At 35.9% G+C, this 12,956-nt stretch overlaps 1 protein-coding gene across 1 annotated transcript in view; it reads left to right on the forward strand.

Moving 5' to 3' along the window:
- Positions 1-12,956, forward strand: part of VWA8 (von Willebrand factor A domain containing 8) — a 384,129-nt gene that overhangs the window by 283,635 nt on the left and 87,538 nt on the right. The window contains exons 36-37 of the mRNA XM_017850208.1: positions 187-268; positions 4,609-4,810. Coding sequence (XP_017705697.1) covers positions 187-268; positions 4,609-4,810 — 284 coding nt within the window. The remainder of the gene's footprint in view (positions 1-186; positions 269-4,608; positions 4,811-12,956) is intronic.

The raw sequence follows: 12,956 nt of genomic DNA on the forward strand, positions 1-12,956 counted from the left end.
CAGCCCAATATGCTTCCCTGGGGGAAGCATATTTCTCAGAGTCTAGCCATGAGGGTTGACCCAGTACCTTGTCGAGTAGATCCCAGAGTTCTATCCTTGGCTATGGATAACTTGATTCCACTTTTAGCAGCATTTTGGTATCTTGCAGTAATTTAATCCTTGGCTCATGTCATGACTTGTTTGTAGATGTTACTCCTCCACAAACATCTGGTTATATAGAAGTCACTGATCTTCAATCAAAGAAACTCCGATATATCCCTATTCCCAGGTAATCCAATTCACCTTTGTTCTTAGCTTAGTATGTCACTAAAAAATGAGTAATTTCTTGCTAAGTACTATGAATAAATATGTACTTTTTGCTTCTTTAAATAGCAAGCTCTTTTTTTCCCCAGTTACAGTTGGTTTCTGTCTTGCTGTTCTTCTGCATGTTTTCCTGGCATTTTTATTTTCATTTTGTAAAAATATTCCAGTGTTACATAGGTATAAGTCAAACAACCTGCAAGTCTTTGTTCTCTTTTGTTTGATCTGTTCTAATAAGTTTTCTGTATCTGAAATAGCATTTTAGTATTACAAAATTATACTTATTAACTTTATATATTTGTTTTCTGAAGTAAATGTGTTCAAGATATCAAAAGAATTTAAATAGATTTCTTTAATATTGTTTTGATATATGTTATTATGCATCTGCAGTCAGGAAGGTTATACAATAGCCAAAGGATTCAAAGCTTTAGAATAGGACTCATTACTGTTCGCCTCCTTCATTATTGTCCCACAATAGAAGCAAAGCATTTAAACTAGGTAAACTGAGGATATAAAAACCGAAACAATAAAGCTTGATCTCTCCCTTGAAGAACACAGGTGTCGTCACCTGGAGCCCGTCCCTTTCTGGGTGCAGCCATGCCTTATTTCCCTTTTCCAACCTAAGCTTGCACCTGCTTTGGTCTACTTAGCCTAGGTTCCTCTTTTTTCCTTTCTTTGCCCTCCACACCAAAGCCTTCTTCCTCTAATCTTTCTACTCTATTTTGACCTAGATTGCAATCACATCCCACTGTATGATGTACTCCCTCACACTGCCACCAAGCCCTCACAACACAGTGGTTGAAGCCTTGGCTAGAAGCTCTAGCAGAGTAGCCTGGAGGGCCTGCAGAGGAAGACCAGGGACCTCGAATCTGTCAGTTACCCAATATGTCACCAGGCTTCCTTTCTTCCCCCTTCTCCAACCCCTGAAAGAAAATAGCTCGGCATTATAGCACAAATAACTCAGAAACACAGCTTCATTTCTTAGGACCCTTTAATCAGATTCAAAAAATATGAAAACAAAATCATTATTCAAAGAAATAGATTTACTTCTTCCAACATATATGACTTCTTGGAACATCCTAATGTGTTGGTTTAATGGAAAATGACTTTTAATCATTTGAGGAAATCACATATTCCATCTTAATTATATGCTCATTAAAATATACTACTAATTAAAGTAACAAAAGGAAATAACATATTTTAACATAGCTAAAGCATTGATAATTTTTTCCAGTATCTATAGTCATTTTTCTCTCACTAGTTTTTTATTTCAGTGTTTTTCTCTTTTAACTTTCTGTGTGAATCACATGTTATACCTGCCATGGAAAGAACATCTGGAAGAGCATCTGTGTGCGCAGCCCAGAGCCAGCTGCCCACAATAATTCATTCAGTTAGAGCTGCACTGTCCAGCGGAAATATAATGAAAGCCATACATGTAATTGTATCTTTCTTAGTAGACACATTAAAATATTGTTTTAAGGTGAAATTAATTTTAATAATATCTTTTATTTAACCCAATATGTGCAAAATATTATTTTGACATGTAGTCAATAAAAATTTTTAATGAAATAGTTTACATTCCTTTTTTTTCCCTAAGTCTCTGAAATTCAGTATGTATTTTACACTTAAAGCACATCTCCATTTGGACTTGCCACATTTCAAGTGTCATATGATTTAGAGTCTGTTTCATTGTCAGTATGTCCTGAGTTTCTCTTGAGATTAACTACTGCTTTTTTTGGCATATGTATAAAATCCAAGGGAACAACCCATCTGGACTCCAGTTTTTTTGCTAGTTGCTTAGATTTAGCATTCTGCTAGATATCAGGAATTTTTCATTTGATAGCTAATTTCAAGTAATAGAAAATACAATAAAGCTGTATGTAACTTCGGGGCCAAAATGAATACATCACTTTTGCTCTCACATATTTTTCTTCAAAGTTTCATATTATTTGCATTTGTAAAACAGTACTGCCAAGCTTTCATATGTGGCTGTTACAAATTTAGGCTGCACTCTACTGTAATTCTGTGTTTTCATTTAAAACTTTGTTATTATTTATAAGGAAAACATTCTTTAAGTGAAGAAAAGAGTTTAGACCTAGTGTGCAAATTGTAGTAAATGTGTGATTTCTTCAGTAATTCTTTTTTTTAATAAATTAAAGAAATTGCCTGTAAATGTAAAGTTTTGCTGTGAAGAGTTAAATAGTGACAGCTAGTAGGTACAATGCTCAATAGAATCATACAGCTTGGGTGTTCTTGGCAGAATTTCAAACATCATAGTTACAAATGGATAAATTTCATTATTCTTGAATTGCTCCTTACTCCATTATCTGTAACTACTAAGTTTTTTCCTGCAGCAAGTATTTATTGATAGAGTGTCATGTATTATATCAAATGCTACCTTCTTTGAGCCCTTCTGGGAGTCCTGTAAAGTAGCTCGGAAACATATGGTTCCATCCCACTGTTGTTCTCCTCATATGAACATTTTCTGAGTCTTCCGTGTCCAAGAGTGGCCGCCCTTGTCACTCTGTATTTAGTATCAACTAAGGCAGATTGAAAAAAGGTCAAATTAGTCTTGATTTATCTTTCAGAATATTATAAGAATTTACCTAATATATAATGGTTTTGTGTTTTTCCAAAATCTGCAATGATAGCTTATTATGTTTTTCTTATCAGGCCATCTCTTTAGACTATTTATTTCATATAGAAAATATCAGATGCATTTTGCGAGCCAACACTAATAATTGGAATTTATAATCTGTTATCACTTTCGTATAAGAGCTATACTCGGCCGGGCGCGGTGGCTCAAGCCTGTAATCCCAGCACTTTGGGAGGCCGAGACGGGCGGATCACGAGGTCAGGAGATCGAGACCATCCTGGCTAACATGGTGAAACCCCGTCTCTACTAAAAAATACAAAAAACTAGCCGGGCGAGGTGGCGGGCGCCTGTAGTCCCAGCTACTCGGGAGGCTGAGGCAGGAGAATGGCATATAAACCCGGGAGGCGGAGCTTGCGATGAGCTGAGATCCGGCCACTGCACTCCAGCCCGGGCAACAGAGCGAGACTCCGTCTCCAAAAAAAAAAAAAAAAAAAAAAAGAGCTATACTCATATAAAGGAGATATGCAGTTGACTCTTATAGACAAATTTGCATTCCTAGAAATTACTGTACATACATATATATACACACACATATACGAATGTCAGAAATATATAATAAAGGAAATATGTGTGAAATATATAATAAGTCTATACATTCCTTGTTATAGATTCATGTAACTTTCTAAGTCAGAAAAGGCAAAATATCACATACAAATGCAGTCGAAATGCATAAACAAGACATTGGTTTCAGCACTGACATTAGGCCTCTAAGGAGTGAGTCCAGTACTGCGGACATGTGAGGTGTGAACTGGTATAGAGTTCCTTTCTTCCTGACAGTGGAAGTTAGTATCGTCCACAAATACCGGAAAATGCAGAGAACTAATAAATTACTGTGTATTTTTCTCCTTACAGATGGTTCTGTTGATATCTTGTCTTTTAATATGCTCATTATTAGAGTTCTTAGATCAGGCTGTTACAGCAGAATACTATAGAGTGGGTAGCCTAAGTGACAAATATTTATTTTCAGTCTGGAGGCTGGGAAAGCCAAAATAAAGGGGCCAGCCAATTCAGTTCCTAATGAAGGCTGTATTACAGAGGGCTAACTTCTTTCTGTATCCTAACATGAGTTGGGGGAAAGGAAACAGAGAGAGACCACATGCAAGTGCGAGCTTTCTGGTCTCTTCTCATAAGGGCCCTAATCTCATTCTATAATAGGGCCTCTACCCTCATGACTTCATCTAAGCCTAATTACCTCCCGAAGTACCCACCTCCTAATACTATCATATTGGGGGTTAGGGCTTCAGCATACGAATTTGGGGGATACAAGCATTTAGTCCATAGCAAATTCTTTATAGCAAGTTTAGAGATCCTAATCAGTTTAAACCAGCTTTGTTTCCTGGCCTACCAATAGGTTATATACTGTGATCACTTATAAAAAATCTTTCTTAAAATAGTGTTTCTGGTTTTTTTTTTATATTCATGATTGTCCTGCCTCATGTTTGTTTACAAACCCTGGGCATATTTGTTTAAGAACTTTTTCTCATAGCATATCCTTATAACCTTCCTATGCAGTGACATAGGTAAGAGCAGGTATAAAAGAATGAGTAGTGTGAGCATACTTTTTCAACAGTAAAGAACATTACAATGTGCAGTGTTATCCCTTCTGCTTTATTTTTATGGTCTCTTAGCTTCACTTGGATTCCTTTTTCCAGATCAGAATCTCTCTCGCCATATACCACATGGCTGTCTGCCATTTCTGACACAGATGCACTGCTAGCGGAGTGGGACAAAAGCGGTGTTGTTACTGTTGATATGGGAGGTCACATCAGGCTTTGGGAAACTGGACTTGAACGTCTGCAGCGATCTCTCATGGAATGGAGAAATATGATTGGACAAGATGACAGAAATGTGCAGGTACCATTTGAATTCACCTTATCTCTTAGAGGTGCACATTCAAGTATAAATTTAGTGCCAGATGCCTCAGTCATGAAAATTTCTGGGCCAGTGACTCAAAAATAGTTGCTTAAAGAACTGAAAGAATTTTAGTTTCAAAATAAAAGACAAAGAAATTTCTCCATCTAAATGATGAAAAGTAAAATGTGCCTCTTTTCCTGTCAGTGCTTAAACATGCAGGTTACTGACATCACAACATATGAATACAATCAGCAGCTTTTATTTTCTTAGCCTTAAGCAGTAACCAGTTTCCAGCAGCACCTATGCATCTGTTCTCACTTTTACCATCTTCACTGTCAGCATCTCTACATGCTACCTAGGAAACAGCAACATTTAGGAACTAGAATGCAGCAGGTTATTACAAGACCAGAACCTCTAAACTGGAGAAGGTGAGCAAAAATATGCATCCAATAGAACGTTTTTTACCAACTTCCTTATTTCCAGGTAATGCAAATTTACTAGTCAACAATAAGTAGACCCAACCCTGCACTGGAGAAAAATATGGGAACAGGCCACCAAAGTGAAAAGAAACCTGACAACTCCAGAAATGACTCAGCCATCATCTAATCAATCTAGTTCCTGTCTGGAACTAATTTGAAGAATGGGGAAGGCTATATACCCATATGTACTAAAGCATATAATAAAAGGATTTATTTACTATTCATTTATATTAATCTTCAAAACAAAACCTCTCCTGTTTACATTACTTGCTTACCCAACAAAAAGAAAAATAGGTTCCTACCAGTCAGGTTGTTCTGCAAAGAGCCGATCAGCAAAATAAGAAATTTCTACAGACTATTTCATTAATACTTGATTAACAATTCCTATTTTATGTGATTATTTTGTGATTTTCTTTAAATAGAAATAGATATGTTTGTGAATGAATAATAATTCTCTTAGATTCTTAAAAGCTTATAGGAACATTTTGAAAGCCTCAAACCAAAGTAGAACTCAAATCTTTTTGAAGGGGTATAAATGTATTAATTTAATTAAGCTAAAACAAATGTGTGACTCTAAAGTAAACATGTGATTAAGTAAGTGCCATGGACTGATTACAGCAATAGACTGAATGTTGGTTACTACTCATAACAATATTTAGAAAACCAATTAATTATGGCCTGTTTCATTTATTATTCTAAACATTAGTTTCTTTTTTTGAATTAAGCTCCTGTTCTCATTACAGTCATTGGTGCCTAATAGTAAATACTATTGTGTTTGAATTTCTATATTTTATACGTGGTAGAGATCAAAGGTCGTGTTTTCCATCTGGTCAAGATTAAGTTTATTTTTCACAATAGAACTTTAAAAAGGACTTTTACTGATCATTTAATAATTGTTCTTGACTGCTACAAAAATGAATTTGTATTTGTTTTTTAATCATGTAGGCCTTCTCTTCCATTTACTTCTCTGGCTATATATACATCTTTGTACTCCTAGCTTGTAGCACAATGATTGGTGCAATAAGCAATTAATATGTTTGTTTATGCTCACACTCCTGTATACTAAAATGTGCTGGTAATTGAAACTGTTTGATAACAAATGGATTTTTTTCTTTTAAACTGTCACATATTGTTTTTATGTAACTGAATAAAATTTATTGAATGAGTATATATAGTTATTAAGTTAGAAATGAACAGAATTATGGTATCTAACATCTCAAGAATAATCAAAATATTCAGCTACATCACACAGTGCAATATCTGAACTTTCCCTAAACCGAGCATTTTCCAGGACATGTGTAACTTTATGTCTCCAGTTTAAAGTTCAGCTATAAGCTGGGCATGGTGGCACATGCCTGTAATCCCAGCTACTTGGGAGGCTGACGCACAAGAATTGCTTGAACCCAGGAGGTGGAGGTTGCAGGAGCTGAGATCGAGCCACTGCACCCCAACCTGGGCAACAAAACAAGACTCTGTCTCTAAAAAAAATAAAATAAAGCTCAGCTATTACAGAAATAAGACATATTTAGTAATAAAGTTATATAATTCAGAATTGAATGACAGTTTCATTTGGAAAATTTGAATAGATGTTATCTAACATTCTCCTTTGATCCCTAAGTTCCGTTGATCCATTTTGGTTGATATTAAAAATGCACACTTATATACATACTCAAACATGAGTCTGTATTCTTATGTTTAAACAGACAAGACTAATTGTCTTAATAATCCGTCATTGTTTTAATTTTTTGTCATATCTCTCCTCTTCCCTGCTTGGTAAATAATGAGACAGCTTATTTAATTACTCTTATTTGGACCAGCTCATCTTATTACTTACAAGTAGTTTACACAACCAAACCTAAATAGAAGTCATTCCAGGGGCAACAGTAATAACAAGCAAATATTTGTCTTTTACAGTTCCCTTTCTGTTTGATCTTTCGAGCTATTCTTCATTTATATACTCTTTATTCAGCACAGATCTGCTCCTAACTTCAGAGCTTGGAAAATGCCTTTCATAGAAGTATTGAAAAAAGAGAATAGGTTCTCCATACCCTGCTTACTTATGACTTGCTGGCTGCAAGCAGCTTCCCCATCACTGACAGAGTAACCTGATCTCCATCTAGTGGCCAAATGGGCTTACTTTTTACATCGTGGAAGTTAACAGGCCTGCTGGCATGAAAGGCTTATACACTCTTGTCTCATGTGGTTCCTGTTGAGCAAGATAGGCGCCTTTAGGTCAGCAGTGAGGACAGGGCAAATAACCTGCCATGCCATCCACCACGTAAGATCCCCATGCCTCCTGATTCCTCTGCATCGTATCAAAGGAACTGTCCATATTGAGATAAACAGTATATTAATAGTTACATGCTTTATCACTACTCTGTCTTTGCTACATTTCAGCCTTCCGGAGTTATTAGCTTTGCCATTGTTGATTTGAGTTTTCGTTTTGTTTAATGAATTCATTGGTATTTTATTTGAGTACAGCTTACAAGAGAGTATTTTTTGAGCTCTGCGTATAAAAAATGTGTTCATTAATTTTACATGTTTTGATAGGAACATGTGTTTTTCCTATAATAAATAACCATAACAACAAACTGAAAGGATTATTATAAATGTAGTTTTAAGAGCCCATTATTAAGAATCTATATTTATTACTTTTAGATTTCATATTTTCAGAAACATGGGTTAATTATAAGTCAAAATTCTTCTGGCTATATTTAAAGTATATTATTCATACTTTTACTTAGTTACATTTGTATTTCTTCCAAGAAAGCTGTTAAAGCTATACCACGGTTTTCCTCAGAAATCAAATCATCTTCTCTTGATGATTATTTCTGTGGGAGCAAAAAGGCTTAAAAGGTTATAGCTTTCAAATGTTATTTTCTAATTAGAAGAAATCACAAAGTAAATCTTCTGTATATTGCTGGTAGGATCTCTCTGCCTTTGACTAGTACTTAAGGAAGTACTATTCAAACTATATTCTTTAATAATGGATGCAATCTTCTGAAATACAGTGTGAGACTGGAACTTTCCATCATTATAGTGGAGACATTGCCTGCTACACAGTAAGCACACACTCAACATTTGAAAATAAAAAGGAGTGAGGCATAGAAAGAAATACATGAAAAAGATAATTAATTTATGTTAAGCACCATTAGTCTATTCCCCCTTTTAGAGAGAATGTTCTAGGACTATGAATAAATGCAGTTTGATGTACTTAGGTAACTAAGATTGGCCTTTTCTGTAACCTCTAGTCCAGCAGTTTTGATTTTTGAAGATCTCAGTAGAATATTAAGTTCTACTTTCAGTTTTAGAAACCACTGGATTATTTAACTGGCTGTCTGTTAGTAAATTTACAGGCTAGGTTATCTTCAGATCCTCTGTGGGATTATGAAGTCCTTTATTCTTTTTAAGGAGCCTAATTTACTCTTATACATCATTCTTTACTTTGATCAATAACTCTGAAAAAATAGTCTGATTCAGTGGATCATTGTTACAGAACAATCCATATTTTGTAGGATTGTTATATGTACGTATGTCTTTGGGAATCTTTCATGGCCCAGAAAGGCAATGCTTTTCTGAACTTTTATAATTTCCCACCATCCATGTCTCCTCGCCACGTGTCAGTAGAGCTGGCTTTCAGCAAGATGATCCAGCTGTTTCCCTATATGGTAACACTTGGGCATTGCCTGTAATGATTTTTTTTATTGTTTATGCCTATTAGAGAAGTACCAGCCATGGAAATTCATTTGGAATCTTTAAGATTTTTCAGGAGTACCTAGTGAAAATGCCAGATCCCCCTGAGAAGTTCAATACCCGGTGGCGTGCTAGTAAACCAGTTCTCATGGAGACTGGGGGGTTGTTAAGTTTGCCAGTTTCCATGGTGCAAACACCCCCACCATGATTTCAAGCTACCAAGGGTTAACAGTCAGCTTGAAAAATTCCTAAATACTTAGCAATTATCTCTCATAGGCTGGTATAGTTTAGCTGTATCATGCCACTTGCTTATTTAGGGCTTTATCATCTAACTCCCCAAGGAGAATTATAGCAGTCACCTAACAGCAAGGCTTTCAGAAATGAGGCAATGAGATGGTGATAGGGACAGAGAGCAATGAGAAAAAAGGGAGAAAGGTACAGAGAACACAGATAAGATAGTATCATGTTAGCTCAGGAAATGTGGAAGCCTGCAGTTATCCCAGTCACAAATTGGCCATACTCTTCTCGAACCAGAAATTTGGTTTGAGTAAAGAATTGAAGAAAAATCTGCCCTGAAGTAGGATAACACTTCTGGGTTCATGCATATGGGCCTCCTTTCTTATACAGATGGTATTTCAGAAAGAAATTGCAAGTTGATTTTTACATTCCTCTAAAAGAAAAGCTTCCATTGGATCACAACATTATCAGTAATTGCTAAATACAATTAAAATTAAATCAGCAGTCACCTCCCTAAAGCAAGCAAATCAACAAGTTTATGATTTTAGGGAGGCCGTGAGGGTTCATTAACTTTTTATGCATCTCCAATAAGAATGATACTCCTATAAATTATGAAACTTACATTATAGAATGTTCAACTAATATTTAAAATAGAAATATTATCCTACTTTCCCTCTTTAGAAAAGGTCTAACCTTAAAAAATTCCTTTTCAAATCATCAGCAGGACTATTTCAACCTCCTTCCCTCAAGACAGGCCCTAGGATAATTATGTTACCATATCGCTAGTGCGTATTGTTCAGCAATATGATCAGCCAGTCAAGAGGTAATTTTAGCAATATTTATTTAAAGTATAAAGAAAAATTAATTCTGCAGTATACTGGCTATGAACTTGAATGTCAAATCCAATTAATAGGTTGACAGTCGATGACTCTGGAACTGTTACAGTTCTGAGCTCATTAGGTATACACTTAAATGTAAGCGTATATACAATCACAATGGCTGTAGAAATAAAAGCTTCTTGCTATTATATTTATGATTTTATTCATAAGCAGTATGACTTACCATTTAAGAGCATGAAATTTGTAGTGTTCAAACGTAGATTAAAATCCTGGTTCAACTTTGTAGGTGATCTCTGGCAAATTACTTATTCTTTCAAAGCCTTACTTTCTAATCATAATATAAAAATAATTGAACCTTAACAAAGTTGTTGTAAGAATGAAATACAGTAATGCCTGGTACAGAGTAAATACTCAGTAAACAATAAAAAATAGAAACTTAGAATTTAAGTTAATATTGGGCTACAGAATTCCTCAATGCTTTATGGAGACAAAGCCAAATTTAAATGAAACAGTATTACTCAAATACCTAATATTAACTTATGATCCAACGAGTTACATAATTCATCATCTATACTAGTGTTAAAATGTAAGCTTTGTTTATAATCCTGTTTGGAAAAAATTTTGTCAGATCCAAAAAAGGAATTGTAAAAATGGTCTTTGCCTAAACCTGTCAGCTTGAAGAAAAGCAGGAAATCAATGATAGGACGATTGTCAGCAGAGGATTATGGCGTTTAGCCTTATTTAAAAGACAAATTAGAACAAGACCAAAAAACATGCAGCAAAGTATACATCATTTACTCTGAGTCCTGAGAACAGTAGAAAACAGGAAAAACAAAACAAAACAAAACAACAATAAGAACAACAAACAGGGCAAATTTTAATCCTGTCTTTCTAAGCTTTTCATAGCTTTTTCCTCCTCCTATTTTAAGCTTTTGTTAGCAACAGGACTTGAAGACACTGTGTAGTTCTGAAGGTTGTAGTGTGGGGTGGCACTGAAATTTGGAAGATTAGTTGAAAGTCTGTCTAGGAAATTGAGACATCCAGATTTTCTCCTCTATCCTATGCTTCTAGGCAGCCTGGCAATAGAGCAAGACTCTGTCTCAAAAAAGAAAAAAGAAAAAAGAAAAAAAAAAAAGAAAACCGAATTCTCAGTGATTCTCATGCCATTTATTTAATCCCTGACACTCTTTCCTTTGATGAATAGATAAAATAAGTTAAAGTGTTGCAAAATTTCTATGTTATTCAAGTGAGCAAGGCAGCAGGATCTGAACTTGGTTTCCAGAAGAGTGAGCCTGCTGTCAGGAAAGGGGTAACAACAAGCATAGTTGCAGCAGGGTGATTCAGTGTGCAGAAGTGAGTTGGTTAGGTATCCCATCACCACCCCTAAACAACGTTAAGGCTGTGTAGTGATGAGCTCATCAATCTTTCCTTCCTCAGGACGAATGGGACTCTTGGGAGTCCTCCATGTCTCTTTGAGAAATGAGACATTGAAAGACAGGACCCACACAGGGATACTACTTCTGCTCAAGAATGTAGTGAAATCACTGTGGAGTGTTTAAAGGAAAGCTGATGCCTCTGGGATTTAAGGAGGGTGATCATCTGGCCGGGCACAGTGGCTCATGCCTGTAATCCCAGCACTTTGGGAGGCTGAGGCAGGTGGATCACTTGAGGTCAACAGTTCAAGACCATCCTGGGCAACCTGGTGAAAACCCATCTCTACTAAAAATACAAAAACTAGCCAGGCATGGTGGCATGCACCTGTAATGCCAGCTACTCAGGAGGCTGAGGCACAAGATTCACTTGAACCTGGGTGGCAGGGTTGCAGTGAGCTGAAATCATGCCACTGAACTCCAGCCTGGGTGACAGTGAGACTCTGTCTCAGAAAAAAATAAAAGAAAGAAAGAAAAAAAAGAGCGATCATCAGTTCCATTCACCAGTGAAAATGTAGTAGTGTGATTATGGGAAGGCTAGAGCCCACACTTTTTCCTATATCAGTATCATTTTTTAAAGTATTTATGATAAAGCAAAAGAACATGAAAACAGACATCAAGGTGGCATGGAGAAAAGTAGAGAAACCTCATTGTTCCTTTTTGACAAATAGCATATGTTGAATCTGTGGTCATTTAATGTGCTTGCTTAACCAAAACTAGTCGTCATTTTTCTGAACTGCCTTGGTTCAGTAGGTTGTCCCTTATCTCTGTAGGACACTTAGCAGTTTCTGATGTATTCTCTTATGAAAGTGTTTCCAGAAGTCACCAACTTGAACATATTTTTGAATTCTAATAAAAAGCTTTGTTGTTGTTGTCTACTTAAGTATTTCTATATTTATATTGAGATCAGAATTCTGTAACAGCTGGATAGAGATATCAGTAAGATACTCTATTTGAATAGACCTAGGAGCACAGGCCCTGGGAGTAGATAAACAAGAAAGACTAACACCCTGGGAGTCACTCCATTTGTGAACACTGTTTTCACTAATACTATTCTAATGGGAGTTTTAAAAGAAGGAAGAATAATCCCTAAAATGGTAGTAATAGTAATAATAATAGCCAATACTTATATGTGCTGATCATATACCAATGCTGTTCTCAGCATACAGAGACAAATGGCAGGCCTTTAACTCATTTAATTATTATAAAAATACTATACAATAGGTACTGTTATTACCTCAATTTACAGATGAGGAAACCAAAGCACAGAGCTGTTAAGACACCAATGCACCGGGAGGTTAAATAACTTTCTTTGTACTGAAGCAATCTGCTTTTAAATGTATCATAACTTGCCCATAGCCACATTCTAACCTACTTCTGACTGGAGAGGTAGGGAAAGAACTACATTTCTGAGTCCCGTTGATTCAAGGTCATGATGGGTGATGTTGTTACTGATGAGCTTTCTCAG

The sequence above is a fragment of the Rhinopithecus bieti genome, unplaced genomic scaffold (genome assembly GCF_001698545.2).
Source record: "Rhinopithecus bieti isolate Rb0 unplaced genomic scaffold, ASM169854v2 scaffold_32955, whole genome shotgun sequence".
Lineage (NCBI taxonomy): Eukaryota > Metazoa > Chordata > Mammalia > Primates > Cercopithecidae > Rhinopithecus > Rhinopithecus bieti.